Source organism: Stenella coeruleoalba, assembly GCF_951394435.1.
Source record: "Stenella coeruleoalba genome assembly, chromosome: 7".
Taxonomy (NCBI): domain Eukaryota; kingdom Metazoa; phylum Chordata; class Mammalia; order Artiodactyla; family Delphinidae; genus Stenella; species Stenella coeruleoalba.
In genome coordinates, this window is record NC_137153.1 from 122,830,479 (window position 1) to 122,858,453 (window position 27,975).

Consider the following 27,975-nt stretch of genomic DNA (forward strand, 5'->3'; position numbering starts at 1 on the left):
GTTAATTGATTTTTGAATGTTGGACCAGCCTCACATGTCTGGGATTAATCCCACTTGGTTGTGGTATATAATTCTTTTATACTTTTTTGGGTTCGATTTGCTAATGTTTCGTTGAGAATTTTTATATCTGTATTCATGGGAGATATTGGTCTGTAGTTTTCTTGTGATGGCTTGTTTGGTTTTAGTATCAGCGTAATGGTATTCCCTTTGGTAAAAGGGAATTTGGTAAAAGGTAAAAGTATTCCCTTTGCTTCTATCTTCTGAAAGAGATTGTAGAGAATGGGTATGATTTCTTTCTTAAATATATGGTAGCATTCACCGGTGAACCCATCTGGGCCTGGTGTTTTCTGTTTTAGAAGGTAGTCGATTATTGATTCAATCTCTTTAATAGGTATAAACCTATTTAGAAGGAATAGATATAAACCTATTTAGATTATCTGTTTCTTCTTGAATATCAGCAGATTGCGTCCTTCCAAGGAATTGGTCCATTTCAAGTAGTTTATCACATTTGTGGGCATAGAGTTGTTCATAGTATTAATTTATTATCCTTTTAATGTCCATGGGATCAGTAGTGATGTCTCCTTTTTTATTTCTGATATTAGGAATCTGTGTTTCCCCTCATTTATCTTAGTTAGCCTGGCTAGAGGCTTATCAATTTTACTAATCTTTTCAAGGAACCAACTTTTGGTTTCATTGATCTTCTCTGTTGATTTGCTTTTTCAGTTTCATTGATTTCTGCTTTAATTCTCACGATTTCTTTTCTTCTGCTTACTTTGGATTTAAGTTGCTCTTTTTTCTCTTCCTAAGGTGGAAGCTTAGATTATTGATTTTGGGTCTTTCTTCTTTTCTAATTTATGCATTCAATGCTATAAATTTCCTTCTAAGTGTTGCTTTTGCTGCATCCAACAAACTTGGATAAGTTGTGTTTTCATTTTCATTTAGTTAAAAATATTTAAAAATTTCTCTTGAAATTTCTTCTTTGACCCGTATGTTATCTAGAAGTGTGTGGTTTGAGCTTTACATATTTTGAGATTTATCTTTCTGTTATTTAGTTTAGTTCACTGTGGTCTGAAAACAGACATTTTGCCCACTTTTAAATTGGGTTGTTGTTTTCTAATTGTTGAATTTTTAGAGTCCTTTGTATAATTTTGATAAAGACTTTTGTCAGATATGTGATTTGCAAATATTTTCTCCCAGTTGGTGGCTTGTCTTTTCATTTTCTTAATGTCTGGTGTTTTTGATTGTTACCGGTGGGAGGGTTAATTTGGTCCCTGGTATGACTTCTGCTAGGAGCAGAAATCTAGGCTATTGACTTTTATATGTTAATTTTGTATCCTACTACTTTTCTGTATCTTCAGATTGTTCTTTAGTTTTAGCATTGATTCTCTTTGTTTTTTCCCAAGTACATTATGCAAAATTTTGCAAATACAGTTGTAACTATTCCTTTCCAAATATTAGGTCTTCCTTCCTTCCTTCCTTCCTCTCTCTCTCCTTCCTTCCTTCCCTCCCTCCTTCCTTCCTTCTTTCGTCCTTTCTTCCTTTCTTTCTTTCTTTTGCCTGATTTCACCAGCTAATATACTAACATTGGAGTTACTAGGTACCCTTACCTTGCTTCTGCCTACACTAAGTAAGATTCTGGTTTTGGGCTTGAGAGGTGTGTGTCTGTGTGTGTATAAGATCATGTTATAGTGTTCATTAATTTCTTTTTCAGTAAGTATTTTTTTATCTGGAATAGATGCTGAATTTTGTTGAAGGTCTTTTCGGCATCCACAGAGATCATATATTTTCCCCTGAAATATGGGAATTTATACTAATAAGTTTTCAGATCTTGAACTATCTTTGCAATCTTAGAATAAACCCCACTAGGTTATCATATTTATTTTTTAATGTGATGCTGGATTCTGTCTGATAATATTGATACTTTATGGAGGATTTTTGGATTGAGATGTATTTTAGGATATTGAGATGTGTTCTGTAGCTTTCTTACATTATGTTCAAGTGTCATAAGGTTTAGATATTAATGTTATATAGTTACCTCTTGCTTAACTTCATTAATCCATTTCTGAAAATCACATGTTGTAGTGGGAGTCCCATTTCCCATTATTTTAGATGGGAAAAATTGTAATGTACTGTACAAATTATAATGTATTATAATTAGTTGTACTCAAAATCCCCAACCAATTTCTTAAAACAGAACTAAAGCACAGTTAGTCACAGAAAACACTTAATACATTGTTTCCTGATCACCGCAGTTAAAATAGCTGTTAACAAGCAATTGCTTTGGACACCTCCTTCAGTGAAACTTGCACTTTTCAAAAACATCGACACATGATTCTGATAGCTAACCAACTGACTTTGGAATCTTGCCTGACAGTTTTCAGTGTTTTGAGTTTTGGGGATGTATACATTTTTCCTGCATAAACAACAGTCAAGAAAGCCTCAACAACGTTGTAATGAGAGATACATGTATTCTCCTGAAGTGTGAGTATTATAAAACTAAGAGGTGCTCTGTTGAGTATTTATTATAAAACTAAGAGGTGCTCTGTTGAGTATTTATTATAAAACTAGGAGGTGCTCTGTTGAGAAATTTTACCTGAGGAGATGTTCTGTAGGGTGTACCTATTATTGATCCATAAAAAGAATTAGGACGTTTGCTTCTTTTCCTTTTCTGGGGTAGTTTAAGTAGCATTAGGATTACTTGGTCTTTAAAGATTTGGTAGAGTTCCGTTGTGAAATAAATCATCTGGGTTTGGTTTTTGTTGTTGTTGTTAGGATAGTTCTTTGATAATTTATCTGTTTCTGTATGGATATTGGTCTGTTTAAACGTTCTTATCTCCTCAGATCAGCTTGGTAAACTGTATTGATCCATTTGATCTAGGTTTTCCCATTTATGTACATAAGAGCTATGCAAAGAAGTGGCTTACGTTGTTAAAACAATTTGCTCACTGTTTTCTTCCCCCTTCTTATTTTTTATCCTGTATATTTTGTGTTTCCCCCTTATGTTCTTGATTAAATTAGTTAGAAGTTTATACAATTTGTGGATTTTTATAAAAAGAACCAGCATCTTTGTTAGTTCTACTATGGTTTTCTTTAAAAATCATTCTTTTTCCAATTTTATTTTCCTTATGTACCTCCTTCTGCCTTTTTTTGTTTGACTTTGTCATTCCTTTTCTAGCTTCTTTAGTTGGAGACTTAAGTTTATTTTAGTCTTTATTATATGATTATTTAAGGCTCTGAATTTTCCTCTGATTGCTAATTTAATTGTAGCCTATAGATTCTGATATTTGGTGTTCTCATTTTCACCAGATTTTAAAGGAATTATGCAATTTTGGTTTGTATTTTCCCTCAGTGTTTGTAGATTCCTTGGGATGTAGTATATAGAGAATCAAGTGCTCTGCAAGTGAACAGTTTCATTTTTTACTTTCTGATATGTATGCCTTCTATTTCCCTTCTTCCCTTGTGGTGCCGTGACTTCCAGTACAGTGTCGGATAGCAGCGGTGAGAACTGACGTTCTTCCCTTGTTCCCATCTTGTGGGAGAAGGGAGCGCTCAGTCTTTCACCATTAAGTATGATGTTAGCTGTTTTGGGGTTTGTTTGGTTTTTTTTTAAGATGTTCTTTATCAAGTTGAGGAAATTCCCCTCTGTCACTTTTTTTTTCTAAGTTTTTATATTAAATGAGTGTTGAATTTTATCAGATTTTCTGCCTCAATTGATATGATTATGTGGTTTTTCTTCTGTAACATGGTAGTTTACACATTGAGTGATTTTCAAATATTGACCTGCCTTGCATCCCTGGGACAAACTCTGCTGGTCATTGTGTATAATTATCTTTATATATTGCTGAATTCTGGTTTTTTTTGTTGTTTTTTGTTGTTGTTGTTTGTTTGTTTGTTTGTTTTTTGCGGTACGCGGGCCTCTCACTGTCGTGGCCTCTCCCGTCGCGGAGCACAGGCTCTGGACGCGCAGGCTCAGCGGCCATGGCTCACGGGCCCAGCCGCTCCGCGGCATGTGGGATCCTCCCGGACCGGGGCACGAACCCGCGTCCCCTGCATCGGCAGGCGGACTCTCAACCACTGGGCCAGCAGGGAAGCCCTGAATTCTGTTTGATAATATTTTGTTAGAGAGTTTTGCCTCTGTATTCATGAGGGATATTGCGCTACGGTTTTCTTTTTTGTACTCTTTGTCTGGTTTTGGTGTCAGAATAATACTAAATTCATAAACTGAATTGGATAGTGTTTCTTATTATGTTTTTTGGAGGAGACTGTGTAGAATTGGTGTTAATTCTTTAAATGTTGGACAGAATTTGCCAATGAAACATTTCTTTTTTGGAATTTAAAAATTAGCCTTAATAGGGCTATGTTATGTAATCATACTGGGTGAGTTGCATTAGTTTGTGCTTTTGAAGGAATTGGCCTGTTTCCTTTGTCAAATTTATGTGTGTATAGTTGTTTGTAGTATTCCCTTATTATCTTTTGATGTCTTCATGATCTGTAGTGACTGCCCCTGTCTCATTCTTGATATTGGTGCTTTGTGTCTTGTCTCTTTTTTGTCAGTCTTACTAGAAATTTGTTAACTCTCGTTGATCTTTTCAAAGAAACGCATTCTTGTTTCATTGATTTTCTCTATTGTTTTTCTGTTTCCAATTGCGTTTGATTTCTGCTCTTTATTATTTTCTTCTCTCTGTTTGCTTCGGGTTTATTTTGCTCTTTTTTAGTTTCCTGAGATGGGAGCTTAGATTAAGTCTTTTCCTCTTTTCTAAGGTAAGCATTTAGTGCTATAAATTTTCTTCTTAGTACTGCTTTAGCTGTGTCCCACAGATTTTGATATGTTATCTTATCATTTTCATTCAGTTTTGTTTTAAAAATTTCCCTTGAGACTTGCTCTTTGACTCATGGGTTATTTAGAAATGTGTTATTTAGTTTCCAAGTGTTTGGAGATTTTCCTGTCATCTTTCTGTTCGGTGTCTAGTTTGATTATTTTGTGGTCAGTGAACACACTCTGTGTGATTTCAGTTCTTTTAAATCTGTTAAGGTTTGTTTACTAGCCCAGGAGGTGGCGTTTCTTGGTATGTGTTCTGGGTGTGCTTGAAAGGAATGTGTATACTGCTGTTGCTGGGTGGAGTATTCTGTAAGTATAAGTTAGATCCTGTTGGATGCTGTGGAGTTCTGTGTGCATGCTGGTTTTCTGTCTAGATCTATCGATTGTCGGGAAAGAGATGTTCCAGTACCCAACCATAAATGTGCTTCTTAAACCCCTATCCAGACCTGTTTCTTCCAGTTCCGTCTGGTTTTGCTTTACGTGCTTTTCAGCTCTGTTGCTGAGAACACACACATTTAGAATTCTGTCTTCTTGAGAGATTGCCCCTTTTATCATTGTGTAATGTGTCCCTTATACCTGATAAATTTCTTTGCTTTGATGTTTACTTTATCTGATATAAATATACCCACCCTTGTTTTTCTTAATTTTTTAAATTAATATTTGCCTATAAGATGTATATCTTTTTACTTTTAAACTAGCTATGTAGGTATATTTTAAGCTAGTTTCTTGTAGACAGCATATCTTTGGGTCATGTTTTTCATCCATTCTGTCAGTTCTTTTTTTTTTGCATATTTAGACAATTTATGTTTAATGTAATTACATATTATGGCTTACATATTCTGTTTTATTTTTCCTATTGTCTGTTTTTTCTATTTTTTATTTTTTGGCTGCACCGCACAGCATATGGGATCTCAGTTCCCCAGCCAGGGATCAGACCCACGCCCCCTGCGTTGGAAGCGTGGAGTCTTAACCACTGGACTGCCAGGGAAGTCCCCCTATTCTTTCTATTTTTTATTTTTCTGGTTTCTTTTTCCTGCATTCCTGTGGGTTACTTGTTTATATTTTAGAATTCCACTTTGATTTATCTATAGTATTTTTGAGTGTATCTCTTTGTATTGGTTTTTTAATGGCTCCTCTAGGTATTACATATATATAACTTGTCTCAGTCTACTAGGGTTGTCATTTTACCAGTTGGAGTAAAGTATAGAAACTTTACCTCTCTTTTTCCTCCACATGTATAAAATAATTAAACGTTTCCTCTGCATATATTTAGAAGCACATCATTGTGTGTTATAATTTTTGCTTCAACTGTAAAATGTAATTCAGAAAACTCAAGAGGAGAAGGAAAGTGTGTTGTATTTTTACTCTTTCTATTGTTCTTTGTTTCTTCCTTCCTGATATTCTAATATTTCTTCTTCCATAACTTTCTGTTTGGAGGACCTTCCTTGGCCATTCTTTTAGGGTAGGTCTGAAGGTGACAAATTCTCTTAGTTTTCCTTCATCTGAGAATGTCTTGATTTTCCTTTCATTCCTGAAGGATATTTTCACTGGGTATAGAATTCTGGGTTGACAGTTCTTTTTTTTTCAGCACTTGAAAAAACGTGTGCCTCATCCTTCTGACCTCCATGGTTTCTGATGAGAAATCCACTGTCATTCGAATTGTTTTCTTCCTATAGGTAAGATGTTGTTTCTCTCTCGCTGCTTTCAAGATTTTTTCTTTGTCTTTATATTTCAGAAGTTTGATTATGATGTATTTTGGCATGAGTTTCTTTAGGTTTATCCTGTTTGGGGTTCACTCAGCTTCTTGAATTTGTAGGTTTATGTCTTTTTGCCAATTTTGGAAAATTTTCATCCATTATGTCTTTGACTGCGTCTTCAGCTCTGCCCTCTTTCTCTTTTCTTTCCAGGACTCTGTTGACATGAATGGTAGATCTTTCGTTATAGTCCCGAAGGTCCCTGAGGCTCTGTTTACTTTTTTCAGTCTGTTTTCTCTCTGTTGTTCAGATCGAGTAATTTCTATTGTTCTGTCTTCCAGTTCACTAATTCTTTCCTCTGTGCCCTCCATTCTGCTGTTGAGCCCATCTATTAAGTTTTTAATTTCAGTTATTGTATTTTTCAGTTCTAAAATTTATGTTTGGTTCTTTATATCTTCTTTTTCTTTGCATTTTTTTCTCATTTGTTTCAAATGTGTTTTTAATCATCTGTTGAAGCATTTTTATGATGGGCACTTTAAAATCATCGTCAGATAATTCTAACATCTGTATTATCTTGGTGTCTTTTCTCATTCAAATTGAGTTTTTCCTGGTTCTTGGTATGACAAGTGATTTTTGATTGAAACCTAAACATTTTGATATTATGTTATGAGCCTCTGAGTCTTATTTAAGTCTTCTGTTTTTGCTGGTCTGCTGTGACAACACACCAACAGGAGGAGGGTTGGGGAGCTGCCTCATTATTGACAAATCGGGGTGAAATACAGGTTCCTCACTTGCCCTCCATTGACACCCAGTGGGAGTGGGTTCCTTGTCCCCGCTGGGAATTCTAGCTCCCCGCTGGGCCTCCACTGATACCGTCTTGTCTGGGAGAGAGGGGAATCCTTGTTACTGTTCCCTACATGCCTGCATTGACGCAGTAAGGGTTGACCTCATTACCTCTGGGTGGTGGTAAAAGTCCCGACTTTCCACTAAGATTCACTCTAGCAGATACAGGGAAGGGGATGCCTCCTTACCTCTGGGTAAGAATCGAAGTCCAGGCTACCCATGTAATCTTTTCTGATATTGTATGGGTTGGGAGTCTTGCTATTACCACAGGGTGGGTATGAAAGTTCCTGCACTCACTTGGCTCTCTCTGATACCACCTCAGCAGGGGCTTTGGGTGCCTCATTACAGACTGGTGAGGGTGGAGGTCTAGGCTCCCCACTTGGCCTCTGCTCATATGAGTGGAAGTAGGGCTGTGGTTTTTTTCTGAGGTGTTAGTAGAGTGGTTATTGGCTATAAATTTCCCATCTGGTTAGGCTCTACCTTTCCTGGTCCTGTCACTAGGGAGAGCTGGCCTTTAAAAATCTTTCCTGTTGGCATTCTGGGTTGCTGGCTTCTCCAGCACCAAGGATATATGAGGCATAAAAAAAAAACCCAGAAACAAAACCTGTTGTTGTGTTGTTCCTCAGTTTCCAAGATACCAGCAAATCTGCCTTCTTTTCTCCACCTTTCGGAATCTTCTTAGGTTGGCCTTATGTATGATGTCCAGGGTTTTTAGTTGTGCTTAGAAGGATGAATGGAAGAAAGTACCTCTATTCCATCTTTTCAGAAGCTGAAGTCTTGAGTTAATTTTTATATATGGCATGAGGTAAGGGTTGAGGTTCTCATTATCCACTCCCCCACCACCACTGATGTCCATTTGTTCCATTACTGTTTGTTGAAAACGCTGTCTTTTTCCATGGAATTACTTTGGTTCTTTTGTCAAAAGTCAATTGATAGGTGTTATGTCATTTCAGGAAAAATTTCTGGGATTACAGTTTTAAATGTTAGTTCTATTACATTGTTTAATTTTTGTTTTTCAGACATTCCAGTTATACACGTGTTAAGTCTCCTTTGCCTATCTTCTGTATGGATTTCTCTGTTACCCTTCTGAAAACTCACTCTTCATTTCACTCCTAAATTCTTTTTCCCTTGCTATAATTTCAGTCATATCTACTTTCCCTTGGACTTATCTGTTGTCTTGTGATTTCCAAGATGATTTTTTCTCTTTAACTTTATTTCTCAGATATTTTTGTCTTTTTCCTCAATTTCTCTCCTAAGTTTGGTCAGCTCTCATCTCACATCGCCTAGTTGTCCATACATTTTTATTTTGAATCTGATTTTGTGCTGTTTTTTCCTTATCAACAGCTGTTTGTTTAATTATATTTAATTCATGTTGGAAAGTTATGTGACAGTTTTCCTCCTTTGCAGCTGTTTTTTTGTGGAGAATTTTTATTACCTGAAAGGTTTTCATCCTTCCTTTCTGTGTTCTTATGTAGAAGCTTTGTATGGTTGTTGGGTTCATTTTTCTGATAATGAGGAAGTATGTTACAGTCTCCTGGACCAAAAATTACATGTGATTTTGTGAAGAGTAGGGGAGGGGTTTGGGCAGCTTACTTGGTTTCTAGTTCAAGAACACCCTCTTATTTAGTACAGTGAAACCCCGTTTCTTTTTCAGTGGTACCTAGTGGGGAGTGTTTGTCTAGTTCTAATTCTGTGATAAAATCCTATCTCTGGAGGACCCTGGACCTCAGACACTTGTTTCTTCCTTCCCTACATCACTGAGCCGCTGAAGTCGCGTCTCTCATTGTCTTCCCCAAGTTGCCATCTCCAGTGCCTTGTACTTTCCAAGCCTCTGCTTTCAAGCCCCCAGAAGCAACGCCCTGACCTAGCAGGCCTCAAACCTGTTCTCAGTGTTTCCCTGCTTGGCGGGGGATGGCGGGGGTGGGGAGCTTCTCTCCTGTGGATGAATGAGTTGATGTTGTCTGTGTTCCAGCACGGCTAGGACCCTCCTCACTCTCCCTTCTGCACACAATCCCTGCCTGATTCTGCAGGTCTGAGGTTTGTTTTCCCACTTACGTGGTAATTCAAGGGTGTAGTTTTCTTGTCTCCCAGATGCTGAGGGCATGGACTGTGGTTGACTTTGTCGCCTCTCCTTATCGACCGCATGGGTTATGGAGCACGTGGGGAGAAACCTGAGTGTGGGTACTGCTGTTGTCCATGGGAACCAGCCTCTCATCTTTTTAGTTTCTGCTGGATTTGTAGTTATGGCCACATTACATTTTTAATTTCCTTCCTTCCTTCTTTTCTTCTTTCCGTCCTTCCCTTCCTCCCTCGCTCCCTTCTTCCTTCCCTTGATAAACCCTTTTTTTCCCCCTAAAGTTCTGTCCGTTTTAATAGGCTACTAAAGTCTCAACTTTGGCCTTCTTGAGCTTCTCTATCATATCGTTTTCTGTTTCATTAGTTCTTTTTTCTTTGGCTGCGTTGGGTCTTCGATGCTGCAGACGGGCTTTCTCTAGTTGCGGCAAGTGCGGGCTACTCTTTGTTGCGGTGCGTGGGCTTCCCATTGCAGTGGCTTCTCTTGTTGTGGAGCACGGGCCCTGGGTGCGTGGGCTTCAGTAGTTGCAGCACACTGGCTCAGTAGTTGCAGCACGTGGGTTCAGTAGTTGTGGCCTGCGGGCTCTAGGGCAGGTGGGCTTCAGTAGTTGTGGCACGCAGGCACAGTAGTTGTGACTCAAGGGCTCTAGAGCACAGGCTCAGTAGTTGTGGCGCACAGGCTTAGTTGCTCCACGGCATATGGGGTCTTCCCAGACCAGGGATCAAACCCGTGTCCCCTGCGTTAGCAGGCAGATTCTTAACCACTGTGACACCAGGGAAGTCCTCATGTTCTTATTTATTGTTTCTTTTCTTCTGCTTTCTTATTGTAATCTCTTTCCCCATTTATTAGTTGAATACTCAGCTCTGACACAAGGCTTTCTACTTTGCTAGGGTGTTGAAGGCTTTAACTTTGACTCTAAGAATTATTTTAGTTTTATGTTGCAAGTTATGAAATGTCATATTTTTTAGTTCTAAATCTTTTCCAGGTTTCATTATGATTTCTAATTTGATCCATTAGTCATTCGTAAGTACAGTTTTGAATTTCCAAATGGCAAAGGTTTCTTTATTGGTTTAAAAATTTTTTTCCTGTTCATTCCACTTTTTTTTCTTGTATTTGATCACCCCTTGTATTTCAGATCATCCATTTGGCTTTTTTTCCCTTCTGCATGAAGAACATCTTTTCTAATTTCTTTTACTGAGGTTTGATGGTGGTAAATTCTCTCAATTTGCCTGAAAAATCTTTTTGCCATTGTTTGTGAAAGTAGTTTCAATTTGTGTGGAATTCTAGTTGGTTAGTTATTTCCTGTCTGTGTTTTGAGACTATTCCACTGTCTTCTCCCTCCTGTTGTTTCTGTAGAGAAGCTAATCATTAGTGCAAATGCTTCCATTGTGTGGCTCTCTCTTCTCTCTATGGCTGCTTACATAAAAACCTTTTTATTAGGGAAAATCGAAACAGTGTTAAATAGAGACACAAGTATAATGAACCCCTATTTGCTGCCACTCACCCTCAAAGCAATTATCCACATTTTGCCAATCATGTTTCACTTTTTTTCCTTTTAATCACTTTAGGTTTAACTGTGTCTGTAAGCATCTCTAACAATTAAGGATTTAACAACTACAATAGCATTATTACACCTAGCAAAGTTTATAATAATGTCTTAGTGTTATCTAATACCTATCCCAAGTTCAAGTTTTACCAGTTATCTCAAAAATAACTTTACGATTGATCTGTTTGAATCAGGATCCAAACAAGGTTTGCTCATTTGACTTAGCTTCATCTGTTTATGTCTGTTTTACTCCGTGACTGTTTTCTGCCTGCCATTTATTTGTTGAAGAAACTGTGAACCATTCTGGATTGGGTTGATTGCATCGTGGTGTCATTTAACACATTTCTCTGTCCTCAGTGTCTCCTGCTAACTGATATTTAGATCCTAAAACAGGCCGTCTGAACCTTGGCACTATTGAAATTTTGTTGGTGGTGGCTGTCTTGTGCGTTTTAAGATGTTTAGCAGCATCCCTGACCTTTCCCCTCTAGATGCCAGCAGTACCCTGTAGTTGTGACAGCCAAAAAAAAAAAGAAAGTCTCCAGGCATTGCCAGGTATCCCTAGGAGGCAAAATCGCCCTTGTTTGTGAACTGCAGATCTTGACTGTGATCAGGTTAAACTCTTTGGGGAAGCTTCATGGGTGGCTGGCTGTGTGCTTCGTCTCACGTTCCATCCGGAGCCACATACCATCTAGTGTTTTCCTTTGGGCAGTGTTAAGATGGATCGGTGGGTAGAGCCCGATCCACCCACTGGAAGGTTCTCCACCAGCCTTTCCCCTAATGATCTAGTAGGCACCGATGATGGTCGCCCAGATCTGTGATTTTATTTGGCATTGCACAGTTGTGAATTTATAATTCTATCATGTTCTCTGCATTAGTTATTCTGACATTTTCTGTACAGAAGAACTTCCCTCATCAACTCTTTGGTTACCCTGAAATACAGTTTGTATTTGTATTAGCAAGATACATGCTTAATTCCGTCCCTTTACATATGAGCTTTCAAAAGAGCGAGTTGGTGCACTAGGAACTCCAAATCCAGTCATCGAGAGCTTTAACAAAATTATTGTCATGAATCTTCGGATTTTAACCTGTTTGGTGTGTTTCAGTCCTTTGGACTCACTGTTAGCTCTGATGCTCAAATTGTCCTGTCTCTGGATAGTGGGAGCCCCTTAAAGTTGGCCTTTTTACCTTCTCACAGCCTGTTGTCTTCGACAGCTGTCTGCTTTCATCTGTGACAAAACATTCCAGGATCATTGTGTGCCTTTCCTGCCCAGACCTAGAATCGGCCATTTCTCCAAGGAGACCTGTGTCCTGGACACCTGCTGTTTTTCCAGATCTCCCTTCGCTTCCTTCAGGGTCCTTTTGCCTCCAGTGGCCTCACCTCAGCTCCTCTTTGGAGAGCTGCCCTTGACCACTAGAGGTGCTTCCCAACACGTGGGGGATGGAAGGTGGAAGTCCCTGAGGGTTGACGCCCCCAGGTGGCCCTCACCAGGCAAAGGAGTGCGGGAGGTGAAAGCCCGACCCTCTGGCTTCAGGTCTGACAACTTTGAGGCTTAGTTCAGACCCCAGGGTCCCCCGAAGGAGCAGCTGACGCTGTTGCAGGACTTTATCTGAAGCTGCGCCCTGCTTGGGCCTCCTTCGCTGCCCTGGTCTGCCTTCTTTCTCCCTTCCGGTTCCTTCTGGGAGTCCGTCCTTGATCAGTCACTTGCACGTGGACCCTCATCTCATGGTCTGCTTCTGTAGAGCCTGATCTGAGAGGCTGTGGTTCCTTTGGTGAGAAACGGTATTATTTACCAATGTGGTCATTGCTACTAGATTTTTACTGCTTTCAGGCTTTTTAGGACTTTTTTTTCTTTTTAAAAAAGAAGAATATACCATGTATTCTTTTGGCATTTGTAATTCAAATGTAAGATTATAGGATTTTTACCTAACTACTTAAGTTTTATATTTGTATCTCTTTTCTGTTACCCTGAAACATTTGTATTTTTGTCTTTTTTTTTTTTTAGAGCAGTTTTAGGTTCAAAGTAAAATTAAATGGAAAGCACAGAGACTTGCCGTACACTCCCTGCGCCTGCACCGTCGGCCTCCCCCACCCAGTGGTCCATTTGTTACGGTCAGTGGGCCTCCATGAGCCACTGTTCTCACCCAGAGTCCAAGGTTTACAGTAGGGCTCACTCTTGGTGCTGTACCTTTTAAAGGTTTGGGCAAATGTATAATGACCTGTGTCATTACAGTATCATACAGAGTAGTTTCACTGCCCCAAATTCCTTCTTTTGTCTTTTTACTTATTCTGTTTTTCTAAAAGTATTGTTTAAAAAAATTGTATTTTAAAATGCTTTGCCCCTAGCATGTAGAAATGCAAGCAATTTTTGTCCTTGAGTTTTGTGTCCAGCCAGAGTTGCCAAACAGACTCTCTTATTCTAAATAATTTTTCTGCTGTTTTCTATGTAGACACATTTATACTGCCTGTGATATAAAATGTTTTGACCCATGAACTATTTAACATCTGTTTTTCAATTTCCAATTGTAAAATTTAAATCTTAATTAATCTTTTGGTTTCTGATTACTGCCTTAAATTGCAACTTAATTGTACTGTAATTAGAGGACATGACCTGCATGAGGGTCTTCTTTGAGACGAGAGATTTACGACTGCTTTATGGCTTAGCATATGGTCGACTTCTGTAAATGTTTTTTTTTTGTAAATGCTTTATGTATGCTTAAGAGGCATATGTTTCCTCTAATTTGGGGAACACTTGGCTTGTTATATTTGCTAAATCAAGTGTGTTAGTTGTGTTGCTAAATATTCTATATATTCACTAATATTTTGCCACACGGACCCATCGATAATTAAGACATTGTGCATTGAAATCTCTTTCTGTAGATCTGTCAGCTCTTGCTGTGTGTGTGTGTGTGTACGTGTGTGTGTGTGTGTGTGTGTGTGTGTGTGTTTAAGTTTCTGTATTTAATGCAGTTATTTTGAATAGTTTGAAACATGCAGTTCAGTATAGGAAACATGCTAACAGATGACCAAGTACTATCGTGTATGTTTCTAAAATAGAACTATGTGTTTCTGAATCTCTTTTGTTAGGCTTTTTCTTTTATTTATTCCTTTTTTCAAAAAAAAAGCTTATGTTAAAATATATGTTTGCTTTCTATATTTTAAGCCACTTTATGTATATTTAAAATTGCTGTGTCTTACTGGAGCTGAACTTTTTGTCATCTTCTGCTGACCCACTTTAACTCTAATAATGATTTTTTCGTATATTGTATTTTTCTGATGTGAATATATACCTGAGTTTTGTTTTATTTTGTTTTTTTAATGAACGTTTGCCAAGTGCATCTTTTCCCGTCTTTTGACTTCCAGCCTTTACGTGGCCTTGATTTTAGGCTTGTCTCCTGGGAACTGCATATAACTGTATTTTTCAAAACGCCATCTGGGTGATCTGCGTCAGTCAGTAGCCAGGTTCCTTCGGCTTTCATGTATTGTGATTATCAGTTTACTTGGACTTGTGACACTTGTTCCATTTTTCCTATGCTTTTTCCTCCTTTCCTTGCTTTTTAGTATTGAATAATTGGTTGTTTATTTGCTTTCGTGTCACATTTTCCCCTCTATATTAGTTTATAAACTGAATTATTTTTCTGTTTTTTTAAAGTGGTTATCTTATAATTCTATCATGCATGCATAACAAAATCTATAGTTATTTTATTAAGTAAGACCTTAGAACAGCAGCTGCGATCACGTTTCCCCCAGCTTCCTTGGTAGCATCCAGCGTTTCAGTCCTTTTCTCCCCACAAAACAGATATTGTTCTGCCTTTGTAGGCATTCAGGATGAACCCTCCCCAGAATGTGTCACTTTTGCATGAGGATTATTTTGAGCTAAGGGCAGTCGAGTCCCTGTGGGTTCAAGAGAAGCAACTGCCCCTCCCTTAACTACCTAGAAGAATTTAAATTGGGGACTTTTCCCAGGGAAGAGTTATTACCAGAGATAAATGTTATCTAAGTGGCCCCATCTGTATGGCAGGGCAAGCGTCTAATTACCAAAAACCTGCCCTTTTTTATATTGTCCAGTGAATGACCCTCCTGTCCTTGGAAGCCCCAGGCTCCTATCCCATTCCTTAGCTTAAGGTGGTGTATATACCTCATTTTACCCTTCTGTCTGAACCTCTCACGTATGTGTGGTTCCCGTATGTACGAAGTTAAATTTGATTTTCTCCTGTTAACCTCACGCCAGTTTAATTCGTAGACCAGTCAGAAGAACGTAGGAACGTAGAGGAAAATTTCTTCCTTCCCAACAACTTTATAGAGACTGTGTTTATTTATTGATAGACTTACCAATTTCTTACATTGCAGACCTTCCTTTAATATCATTTTCTGTCTTCCTGAAGTACAGACCTTCCTGCTATAACATTATGTGTGCATTTCTGAAAATGCCATGCATTGAAAATAATAGGCCTTGTAGAAAAAGTTAGGTTAAGAGCAAATTATTCAAGATATGCAACTCTTTAACCAGAACACTAACAAAAACAAGAACGCTCTGAGTGCAAAATGATAGCGAAGTTAAATCTCCGTTTGTATTTGCACCATCACGTCTTCAGCCCTGCATCCTCCTCGGGGCCCTTTGCTTCTGGCAGAGACCAGCCTTGTCTTGCTCTTGTGCAGCAGTGACTGGAGGGGAATTAATTGGGACCGACAGACGGGCTCACTTCTCTGCCCTTCTCTCCTCTCTGGGATTTCGCCCCTCATTCCCAGATACTTTGTCATCCTCAAACTCCAGTCTTTCCTCCTCCTCCCAGTAGGCATGTTGCTTTCTGCTTCTAAAGATGGGAAAATGGCCCCACGTGCACAGGGCTCGCCTCGTGCCTCCTTTCTCCCAAGGACTGTGGCTTCTCAGGTTCTGTCCGTGTCAGCTGGTTCCCTGTGCCTTTAAACAGTTATGTCTTTTTTTCAGCTTTTATAGTTGTTTTTAGTAGGAGGATGAGTCCTTTTTAAGCCTCTCTCATAGGTCAATTTTATAGACTTCTATTGCTTGTTCATTTTTTTTTATTTCTTTACATATTTATGTTTAGTTCTTTCATAGTCCTCATCTAAAGGTACTTACAGCTGAAGTCCATTGGGGGTTATATATATATTACCTGTTTCTGTTGTCTTTCACGCACCTCATATGGGGGTGATGTTTGTTTTCTGGTCCTTGTATGTTTGCTGATGATTTTTGTTGGGGTTCATATATGACTGGCCGTAATCCACCCTTTCTGAAGTGGGCTTTGTTTGATAATCAAGCCCTACAGAAAAAGAATTGTTTGGTTGCTTTTTCAGTTCTCCCACGGATGGTACATAGCTGTAGGAGAGAAATTCTTTGTACGTGCTGGATGCCTTGGGACATTAGGCTTAAGTTCTCTTCAAGTTGGAAATGATTGCCTTGGTCGGTGGGGATTCTGTGGGCCAGATGAGGGATGTTCTCGTCAGAGAGGACTTACCTGTGCTTTCCTGGAAGCCCAGCGCACCACCCGCCTGGTCTCCCTTCGGTCCTCTGGAGGGAGCAGTTTAGCGTGGTGCCTCACTCAGCTTTCCCGCCTCACCCCAGCTTTGGTCGATCATGGCCCCACAAGGTAATTCCTCCGTTCAGCCTCAGTTTCTTAATCTGCAAACTGGAGGTAATAATACGTGCCAGTAAGTGCCATTGTGAGAATAAAGCACCTGGACCAGCCCGGCACATGTTGTTTTCAGTGAACGTTCTGTTCCTTTCTTTATCCGCCCCCCTCCCCCATATCTGGCCATCTGGCTTGATTGTCTTCTGTTTCAATGAATTAATTTTTGTTACTGTCTAGTTTTTTTTTTAAACAGCTTCCAACAGGATATTTCCTCAGTCTGTTGTAGTTCTCGTTTTGATCCTCTCCCTTTATTCCTGGTCTGTTTTGACTTAATCGATGATTTCTGCTGTTGTTGTGGTAGTAAATCTATTTCAGGAGAAACATTTTCATCCAGGCTCTGGCATCTTTGTTCCACTTCTTTTGAGCAGAAAAATACTTCATTCAGTGTATATTGGTTCCTTTTTCCCAGTTTACTTGTCCTTGGGTTCGCTTAATTGTTATTGTGGAAGAGTCTGAAAAGCTGTGGTTTTAAAATAATAAATGTTTCTTAATTTAGAAGTTACACATGCTCATCACAGAAAAAAAAATGTTAGCGTTAAAAGTATAGTGAAGAGAATTAAGATTATTATCAGAAAGCCTTTCGGAGATCACCACAGTTACTGTTATTTTGGTGTTATTTCTCTCCCTGTATATGTTATTTTTCGTAGTTGAGCCCATCTGGGATATACAAGTGTGCAGTCTTTTTTTTTTTTAACTTACCTTATCATAAGCTTCTTCTTTAAAGCTAATGATAAGTCATTTAAACTATTTGTATGCATTTTTAATATTCATAGTATGATGCTTCCTGTAAGTGCTGCACACTTCGTCGATCTCGTGTGGTTATACTTTTCATTGTTGTTGTTACTGTAACAGAACTTACAGCAAACACCTTTGTGAGTACAGATGTTTGTGTGCATGCTTGATGTCCTTAGGAGATAATTTTGTACAAATTAAATCAATAGACAGATTTTTTACTTTAAATAAGTATTGCCCAGTTGCTTTCTTAGAAGATGCTATAGTTTATGCCTTCAGCCGGGATTGAATGGTGCCGGGTGGTGGCAGCTGACAGTCTAGGAAGCATCGTAGCTGCTGTGGCTTCAGCCACAGCACGTGGTTTCACGTTCGGGTCAAGGCTGTTTTCTCTGGCCCGGCGGTTCTCTGCAGGACTTCAGGGTGGCCAGCAGCCAGGGAAGAAGCTTAGAGCCTTCGTCTTCACACATGCTGGAGGGAACCTCCCTCATTTCTGCCTTTATGCTTCTTCCAAGAAGTAAAAGTGAGGTGGACAGGTGGGCATTGGCTCCAAGTCACTGCACTGTCCTCCCTGGCATCCCTGGGTCTCAGGAGCTATTACCCGCAAGAATGGAAACATACATTAGGATAGTTAAAAATGAGACACTGTTGTGAGAAACATACTATGCAGAACAGCAAAGTCTACGTGAAAACAGTGGTCACAGCCAAAGTAACCCTGGAGGCTTTGATTTGTGGGTGCCAAGTGGGGGAGGGGCTGCTGATAGCGCAGAGGATGGGCCGTAGGGAAGGGGGGCGATGAAGAGCGAGGAGGCAGGGCCAAGCGGGTGTGTGGGCGACGGCAGTGCCCGCGTCCTCCCTGGGTCAGAGTCCTCTGCGGGCCCTGTGCGGCGGGTCAGGCCTGACCAGCAGGTTCAGGAGAGCGGCTCAGGCCAGGCCGGCCCCTCTCCTTGCTGCCCTGTTGGCCCTGCCCCAACCCCCTGCAGCGACAGTGGGAGCTCTCACCAGGCAGCCCGGGATGCCTTCTCTCGAACGGTGAGCCCTGCACTGGGATGGGGGAACCTACTGGCCCTGGTCTCTGGGGCTGAAGGCGGCTTTGGTGTTCTTAGAACATCTAGATTTATGGCCCCTAGGGAAGCAGAGAAGTCCGCAGCCAGGGACGCCCGCTAGGCTTGGTACTGCTTCCCCAGTGACCCTGGGGAAGGGAGAGGTGAGGAAGGGTCTCTGGATCTCTGCGGCAGATGGCCCAGATCCTCAGCGCTGGCACGGCCCTGCCTTTGTTCGCCTCAGTGGTGGCCTGACTGTGATCGGAGGGGTCTTATGTGAAGCTGTGTTCTTCGCTGCACGCCCTTCCCTGGGGTGGGTCCACGAAGACCTGTGAGGTTGGAGCTGGGAGAGTGTCCATCGCCCCGGGGCGAGACCTGCGTGATGTGGGTTTATGAGCCACACCCCTAACTTGGTGGCCTCGTGTCCTTGCAGGTGGCAACGTGGACCTGGAAAGCCAAGCAGAAGGGAAGAAGGAGGTGGAAGCTGATGACGTGATGAGGAGCGGCCCCCGACCCATCGTCCCTTACAGTTCCATGTTCTGCTTAAGCCCCACCAACCTGTGAGTCTCGTCAGCAGCCTGTGTCCTGTGCCGTCCTCTTGTCCACGGCCCATGATCCACGTGTACACCTAGCAGTGTGTGCTAGGCGTGAGCTGCACCTGTCCATGTATTAATATCCTGATTGAGCACCACAGCATCCCACAAAGCACACACTACTGTCACCTCACTTTGCAGATGAGGACACGAAGCCACAGGGAAGGCCGGTGTCCAGACGCACAGCCCGTCCGTCTCGGTGGCGGAGCTGGGATTTGAACCCAGGCAGTTGGTCCCAGGGCCTTGTTCTTAACCCCCACTGCAGCCTTAGTTTACCTCTGCACACACGCACCCAGTTTACATCCATCGTGCATATGTGCTGCCCTCCGCCCGCCTTCCAGCAGAGCCCGCAGGTGTGCGTCACAGTCACTCGTGTCTGTGCACGGTTTCTCCCCTCTGTTTACACCGTGAGTCTCATCCACTCATCAGTCCACCTGCCTTCATTAGCTCAGCCAATGTTCACATGCCAGACAGCGTGCTAGGTGCTGGGAATACACGGTCATGAGCGGAACGGACAAGGGCCCCATCTGTTCTTAAGCTTACAAGCGAGTGGAGAGGCAGACAGCAGACAGGACGTTAGGGAGGGGACATGAGATGGTTCATGGACGGAAGGGCTAAGAGGAAGCACAAAGCGGGGACTGGAGATGCAGACGGTGGGGGCTGCTGACATGAAGTGGGATTGGAACAGAGACGTGGCGGGGGGTCGTGAGAGCCCACCAGGCAGAGATGCAGGCAGAGCGAAGGCGGAACCACACCGCCCAGAGGGGCAGCACAGCAGGGTCTGAGGAGCTCGTGCTCTGTCCTTTACCCACGTGAGCAGCCAGCCCTTCTGCCCTGGGCATCCAGCAGTCTTTCCACCAGCCCCCGTCGTCCATCCTCCCCACGTTCCTCCTTTCAGCATACGTCTGTGGGGAGCTTGCTCTGCTAGGGGCTTGGAGTAAGATGGCGGTAGAGACAGATGAGGCCTCGGCCTCCAGCACCGACCGGGTGGTGTCCGTCAAATAAGTACAATGTGGACGGTAAAGCAGGGAGGTCTGGTGTCTTGGAGCAGGTGGGGAGAGTCAGGGGAGCCTTCCTGGAGGAGGTGAGAGATCTCAGGTGAAACCTGAAGGGTGAAGAGTTAAGATGAAGAGGGAGGAACCAGTATTCTTGGAGGGCGGAGAGAACTTAGAGTGGTCCAGAAGTGAAAGATATCAGGCTCAGAACAGCAAACGACAGTTGCATGGAAAAGCACAGAGGCAGACAGCGCTGTTGTGTGTTCTGTGGAGAAGCAGAGGTGACACCGAGAGCCCTGATAAGCTTGAGAGGTTGTAAACAGTTGGGGGTGAGTGGTGACTTGGTTAGACTGCACTTCAGCAGAGCCCTTTGGTTGGAGGACTGGAGACGAGGCAGGGAGGCCGGTTAGTAGGTGGCCGCGGTTTTCAGGAAGAGTTGCTGGTGATTTGCTGAGGGCAGCCGGAGCGGAGAGGTTTGGGAGCGAAATGCTTGGGGAGAACTTTTGGAGGCAGGATCTGCAGGATTTGATGGCAAATTCGATGTGGAAGGGGATGGAGATGTGAAGGATGGCAGCCAGGGTTTCTGCTTGACGGCTGGGGGCCCGGCCAAGCTGGGGGTGGTGAGCACAGACCCTGTGGAGCCCGGGGCAGCTGGCAGGTGGCACATGGCCGGGGGGCTTGGGGATCTGAGCGAGGGTGGAAACTCAGCCACAAGATGGAGCGGCAGCTGCTGATTAGAAGGAAGGGGGCTGGGATGGAAGAGGGCCCGAGAGGGAGCGTCGGGGAAGTGGAAGGAAAAGCGTCTCAATTAGGAGGGAGGAGTGCCAGCAGGTCCCTCGGGGGCCTGGGAAGGGCGGCTCCAGGGAGTGTGTGGGCTGGAGCTGGACACCGGTGGTCGGGGTGAGGAGGAGACAGGCATAAAGTCCAGTCCCTTCCAGGGACAGAGAGACGTGGGTGCCCTTGGGAACACTCCGCGTTGGCGAGAGGAGCAGGTTGGACGGGCTGGTGGGCAGCGGTTGAGCCAGCAGAGGCAGGAGGGGGGCCCCCGTGAGCACGTGCCTCGGGGTGGCAGGAGCGACGTCTGCCTCGTGCGCTCGTCCCCCAGGATCGGCTTCACTCTCCCCCTGCTGGGCCTTTGCTGGCCTCCTGGTCACCGTCTCCTGCTGAGTCGTAGTGTGTGTCAACACCTGAGCATCTCCTGTTGCTTTATGTTTACTGGTGTCTTGTTCGCCACTGTGTCCCAGCCCAGAATGTGCCTGAACGGAGCAGAATAGTGGTGGGTGGAGGCGGGCAGGTGCACACACGCAGCTCTGGCGGCTCCGACGGGGGCACCGCACCCAGCACTGGGGCTCGAGAGGCACCTGCTCTCCACGGGACTGTTGGTACTCGGCCTCTTCCCCCACCCACAGCAGAGCTGGAAGCCCGTCCAGGGCACAGCAGCCCCACAGGAGGTAGACGAGCAGGCCTGGCTGGGCCCCAGTGGAACTTCATGTAGCGAACGGACCAACTTGGCCTGCAAGCCGTGGTGGGCTGGCCCTGCCCAGGGTTTCTGCAGCCTTCCCGCCACCTACCTTCCCAGGAATCTGGTCCCCATCAGTCACCTGGCTGCTATCTCCTGACCACAGGGACACTTCCCAGAGCTCAGTTCTCCCTACGGAGAGGACCCAGCCCAGCCCTCCGTGGGCCTTAGGTGACCCGTGCTTTGCCTTTCAGGCTCCGCCGCTTCTGCCATTACATCGTGACCATGCGGTACTTCGAGATGAGCATCCTCGTGGTCATTGCCCTGAGCAGCATCGCCCTGGCCGCTGAGGACCCTGTGCAGACAGACTCGCCCAGGAACAACGTGAGTGCTGCCGTCGGGCCGCGGGGGGGCTGGGACACAGAAGAGCGGGGCGTGCCCGGCATGGGAGGGAGGGCTGCCGCTTCAGGGGTCGCTGGCCTGCCCTCTCCTCCCCAGACCCTTGCCCACAGGCCCCAGGCTGATGCGTTGTCGTTCAGGCTCCTGCCCCCGCTCGAGCTTCCGGCCTCGCCTTTGAGAAAAGCCTTTCCTTTTGGTTCCAGGTGCTGAAGTACATGGACTACATCTTCACAGGCGTCTTCACCTTTGAGATGGTGATAAAGGTGAGATGTGTGGCTGCCCTGGTGGCCGCGGGGCTCTGCTCGTCCCCCTCGTGACTGGGATGGAGGCACGTGGCAAGTGTGCCCTGGGCGTGCACGCACGTGTGGTGACGTGAGGGCACATGAGCCCGCAGGCAGAGGTTGTGTCTCGTGGAGACACAGGGCCACGTTTGTTAAGGACTCGCCACAGCATCACGTCAGCCTTAGGAGAGCCCGCAGGCGCTGGCCGTGGTCTCCACTGCCTGCTAACGGAGACCCTTCTCGCTGAGGGGGACAGGCTTCCCTTGCTGTGCGGCGTGAGCCCAGCCTGTGCAGGGCAGTCTCAGCAGAGTGGGAGGCCGGGCCCTCGGCTGGAGGAAGGAGAGCAGGGACAGGGCGGTGGCCTCAAGGCCCAAAGGTCGCGGCAGGTGGGTGTAGAGGACTCCCTAGTGTTTGATCCTAGGTGGAGAACGGCCGTGTTGTTGTTGTGACCCTCGTTCCTCCTCTAGGGGTTGCCAAGTGGCCTGTGCTTTCCACACAGGTGCGCGGGCGGCGCCGCTGCTGGGGCGGGGGGCGCCCACGTGCTGACTCAGGGTGGCTTCTGTGTACGCGAGCCCTCGCTTCAATGCTCTCCCAAATTCCTGGGGGAGGCGTTGTCGTTTCATTTTACGACCAGAGACGTTAAGGTGCCGCTGCAGGAGGGGCAGAATCCAGCAGCTCCTCCTCTTGCCGCCTGGGGCTGACACTCCGAGGGTCTGGCAGGCGGCGTGCTCCGGGCGGCACGTGCCTGCAGCCCAGCGACGGAGGAGAGACTCAGGCTCCACAGGAGCGGGGGGCCCAGGGAGGATCTCAGCCAGTCATGACCATGCAGGGCCGTTGGGTAAAAGGCATGGAGATCCAAACACCCGTTGAGGCTCTAAGAGGCCATTACCTGAGCTGTGACCCCTCCCCTGACAGGAATAGACCTGAGCCGTGACCCCTTCCCTGACAGGAATAGACCTGAGCTGTGACCCTTTCCCTGACAGGAATTGACCTGAACCGTGATCCCTTCCCTGACAGGAATTGACCTGAGCCGTGACCCCTTCCCCTGACAGGAATTGACCTGAGCCGTGACCCTTTCCCTGACAGGAATTGACCTGAGCCGTGACCCCTTCCCTGACAGGAATTGACCTGAGCCGTGACCCCTCCCCTGACAGGAATTGACCTGAGCCGTGACCCCTTCCCTGACAGGAATTGACCTGAGCCGTGACCCCTTCCCCTGACAGGAATTGACCTGAGCCGTGACCCCTTCCCTGACAGGAATTGACCTGAGCCGTGACCCCTCCCCTGACAGGAATTGACCTGAGCCGTGACCCCTTCCCTGACAGGAATTGACCTGAGCCGTAACCCCTTCGCTGACAGGTGTGACCTGAGCCGTGTCCCCTCCCCTGACAGGAACTGACCTGAGCCGTGACCCCTTCCCCTGACAGGACGTGACCTGAGCCGTGTCCCCTTCCCCTGACAGGAATTGACCTGAGCTCTGACCCCTTCCCTGACAGGAATTGACCTGAGCCGTGACCCCTTCCCTGACAAGATGTGACCTGAGCCGTGTCCCCTCCCCTGACAGGAATTGACCTGAGATGTGACCCCTTCCCTGACAGGCGTGACCTGAGCCATGACCCCTTCCCCTGACAGGATGTGACCTGAGCCGTGACCCCTTTTCCTGACAGGCGTGACCTGAGCCGTGTCCCCTCCCCTGACAGGAATTGACCTGAGCTGTGACCCCTCCCCTGACAGGCGTGACCTGAGCCATGACCCCTTCCCCTGACAGGAATTGACCTGAGCTGTGACCCTTTCCCTGACAGGAATTGACCTGAACCGTGACCCCTCCCCTGACAGGAATTGACCTGAGCCGTGACCCCTTCCCTGACAGGAATTGACCTGAGCTGTAACCCCTTCCCTGACAGGTGTGACCTGAGCCGTGACCCCTTCCCCTGACAGGACGTGACCTGAGCCGTGTCCCCTTCCCCTGACAGGAATTGACCTGAGCTCTGACCCCTTCCCTGACAGGAACTGACCTGACCCGTGACCCCTTCCCTGACAAGATGTGACCTGAGCCGTGTCCCCTCCCCTGACAGGAATTGACCTGAGATGTGACCCCTTCCCTGACAGGCATGACCTGAGCCGTGACCCCTTCCCCTGACAGGATGTCACCATAGCCGGGTCCCCTTTCATGATAGGCATAATCAGGGCTGTGTCCCCTCCCCGATGGTACGTGACATGAAGTGGCACCCTTCCCCTAACCACGTCTCTGGGCTCTGGCTCTGCCTTTCTTTTCTGAGATATTCTGTTCATTAAAGTGTGTTGTTCCCCTAAAGATGATCGATTTGGGACTGCTGCTGCACCCTGGTGCGTACTTCCGGGACCTCTGGAATATTCTGGACTTCGTTGTGGTCAGTGGGGCCCTGGTGGCATTTGCCTTCTCGTAAGTACCCAGGTCTGCTCTGACTCTTGCTGGGCTGCAGTCCTCAGAGCCGTGATGAGTGTGGGGGGTGAAGGAGGAAGGGGTCCATTGGCCTCCATGGCCGTCTCTAGTCAGTCCCTCTGTGCCTGGGGCTGGGCTGTGGGGCTGGGAGGACCTCAAGGCTCGTCTGTGCCTGACGCACCCCATGGCTCTGAAGTTGGGTAGGCAGGCCTCTGCTTATGGTGTCTGCCTCTTGGGTCCTTCAGGAACCTTTCCGTGCCCGGACGCGGCTGCCCTGCTTGGTCAGCCAGTGGGTGGGTGCAGCTGGGGGTCTCCGCCGTCGGGGTGCCCCGCCATTTTCTGTGGCTCCCTAGTGAGCGACACTCAGCCCTGTTGTGGCCGGGCCTGGATTGGCTCCCTCAGACCCTACGCAGTGGCGGGCGTGAGGCAGGCGTTGGGTGCTCGGGTGGAGCAGGGGGGAGACCTGGCGGAGGTGGTGGGGGGAGATCCAGAGATAAGTAAGACCCTCGATGGACACAGATACAGAGGGATGGGCTCATCCCTGAGCCCACAGGGAGGCCTCCTCACTGACTCTCTTCTCTTTGTCTCCTGTTGCTGGACTCTCGCCAGGAGCTTCATGGGGTAATGCCTTCCCTCTGTCCCCTCACACTGCCGCACATCACAGCACGCTGCGGCCCCTCGTGGGCCGCTTCATCACCATGCCTCACCTCCGCTCATTTCCCGCCACCGTCTGGGCTGCATGCTGCCCGGAGCCATGTCCCCAGGGCCACACGTCCCCGCCTCACCTCTGGGGGCCGGGTTGGGGGCTGGAGCTGGGCGTGGCCCCCCCTTTGGTGAGCAGGGAATCCTGACTGAGGGCTGGGGGCGGGGCGCCTGGGCCTGAGGGCAGTGCCCGCTCGGGGTGGGAGCTGTGTGACCTTGGCGGCCAGGATGTTGGCTATCCTGAGACACTTTCCCACGTGTCTCTCCTGGAAACAGGGCTTTCTTGCTCTTTCCTTTCCACAACGCCTCCCTGAAATGCCCAGCATCTCCGACCCTCTATTGTTATAAAACAAAATTCAGCTGAGTAAATCTGAAGGTCTAATTGGGTTTATTCAGTGATTCATGAAACAGGCATTATCCCATCCAGTAAGTAGAAAGGCTGTACACGATGGAGGCTGTACAAAATTGAAGGCCTTTATAGAAAGGGAGCCAGACAAGGTTATTAACAAAAGAAAAGAAAGGATTGTTTCAGGCAAGGTTACCTCACTGGTGCTGACCAGGAAAGTCCAGAAATTCCATTCCTGGGAGAGGCTGAAACTGCAATTCAGTCCTGGTTCGCTGTCCTGGGGACAAGTGGCTCCACTTTGGGCCTGTTGTTTCTTTTCATTTTTCCTTCTTCTCCTTTTTCTTCCTTTTCCTCTTTCTCCTCTCCCTCCCTCTCCCCCTCCTCTTTTTTTTTTTTTTTTTTAACAATTCTCCCCTTCTTGTCAAAGTGTCAGCCCAACTGAGAGATGTGATCAGAATTTTAGGTGTGTTGACTAAAAAAACATTCACAACCTAGAAGTTGAGAGTTACATTTTATTTGGCGGACAAAACTGAGGACTTAAGCCCGGGACACAGCATCTCAGACAACTCTGCGGGACGGCTCCAAAGAGGCAGGGGGGAGCCAGGATATACAGGAGTTTTTGCAACAGAGCCCAGGTAGTCGTAATATCAAAAGATTACTGTTAACTAAAGAAAACCAGGCATCTCAAGTTAAGGGATTTAGTGCTTTTCTTTATATGGGAAATGCAAGAGTCTGGGCTCATTGAATCATTCCTTTGATATGTACCTCAGCTACCTGGGCCAGTATCCTGGGCTTCTCATCCTGAGTCTCCTGAGGTGCCCCGTGGGGAGGGGGGTGGCTGACAGCTAGGTGGGGGGGCATCCTGCCTCCATCCTGAGCTCCCACAGGGCTCACCATCTGTGGCTGTAATGTGGTGGCTTGATGGCTGCAACATCCTTTGTTTACTGATGTGGCAGCAATATTTTTTATTCACAGGCATTGGCACCACTCTTAGCTCCTGCTGTGTAATGTTTTGCAGCTTTGATCTTTGATGTGGGATCCATAGATCATGATGTGTTTGCTTAACCCCTGTGACAGTCACAGATCGTAGTTCCAGGTTCATAACCCTTATGGTGGTCATTTCCTTTGCTGCTTTTCTGACATTCCAGTCAGAATGGAGACCGTTTACTTAGGGGTTATCAGCTACAAACGTGTATTTAAAGTTTTTGAAAGAATATGACAAACACAAACACATCAAGGGCATTATAAGCAGGATAATTCCTAATGTTTGAAGTGTACTTTGGAGCCATGGTCCCCAAGACCCAAACCAATCAAAGAAAAACCCCATGAAGCAGTCACACATTTGAGCCTAGTAGCTGGCTCAGTGATCTCACGTAACTGATTTTCAGCCTCCCAGGAAGTGCCAATCCCGGTACTGTAGGTGGTGTTGGCCACAGCATAGACAACTTGCTCAGTTAAAGATAGCCAAGGGCTATCCCATTATTAGGACCAACTTTGGCCAGAGAGTCTAAGGATTTTTGCAGGGGAATCTGCAGTGTCTTCAAGAGTTATGGAGAGGTTTCTGATTATATCTTGTGCATATTTACTCCTAACCTAACTCCTTGTGCGTATTTACTTGAAACCGAGTGATGGATTTATTCACAGCGTTTGCTGCGTTTACCCATTTAAGCCAGGGGTCAGTCAGGTTTTTAGTGTATGTGGGACTAGAATCCCCTCCCCTGAAATAAAGAGCCTTCCTAAATGCCTTGCAGAGATGGGTGCTGCTGGTGGGGCCTCCTAGTGAGTGGAGACAAATCTGAGCTAGATAGTCGGGCTAGGTCGGAATCCTTGGTGGCGAATCCAGCAGTCTGAAAGGCCAACCCCATTGGAAAAGGAGAGTTTCACGATTGAAGTGTAAATCGTGATCTGTCGTCTTGGGCCGAAGCAGTCTGTGTCCATGTCGGCTACTTTTCTTCCTCTCAGTTTGATTCGGAGGTCGCCAGCGTTTGTACAGGATGAGATGGGGTGTTTTGGTTTTGTTTTGAAGGATGGCTGAGGCTCTGGGTTCCCACAGAGGGAGGGGGAGGGGAAGGGCAGGCGGGGAGGTGGCCTCATCCCTGAGGGAGGCTCGGAAATGGATTTTCTCTGTGACATGTGGGTGGCAGGTGAGGTGAGGTGAGTGGGGGGCAGCACGGAGGGAGCTGGTCCTCGCCTCAGCCAGCCTGGCCGTGCGGAGCCCGGGGCAGGGCAGCAGAACTGAGGCCGCCCCAGCTTCCCGGTGCTGGGGACCTGGGAGCTGTCCAGCACGGAGCCTGCTGAAACCAGCGGGGGCTTGGCCTGCGGGAGGCTCTGCCAGGGGCCCTCTGTGGCCCGCTGCCCCTCTCTGCTCCAGGGCTTGAGAGACC

General features: G+C 45.9%; 1 protein-coding gene across 3 annotated transcripts in view; it reads left to right on the forward strand.

The window, feature by feature from the left end:
* The window catches only part of CACNA1B (calcium voltage-gated channel subunit alpha1 B), a gene marked incomplete at its 3' end in the record, with an annotated part of 192,444 nt that overhangs the window by 110,618 nt on the left and 53,851 nt on the right, over window positions 1–27,975 (forward strand). For all 3 annotated transcript variants that reach the window (XM_079927741.1, XM_079927742.1, XM_079927743.1), the window contains exons 21-24: window positions 18,828–18,954; window positions 21,696–21,825; window positions 22,044–22,103; window positions 24,437–24,543. In XM_079927741.1, coding sequence (XP_079783867.1) covers window positions 18,828–18,954; window positions 21,696–21,825; window positions 22,044–22,103; window positions 24,437–24,543 — 424 coding nt within the window. The remainder of the gene's footprint in view (window positions 1–18,827; window positions 18,955–21,695; window positions 21,826–22,043; window positions 22,104–24,436; window positions 24,544–27,975) is intronic.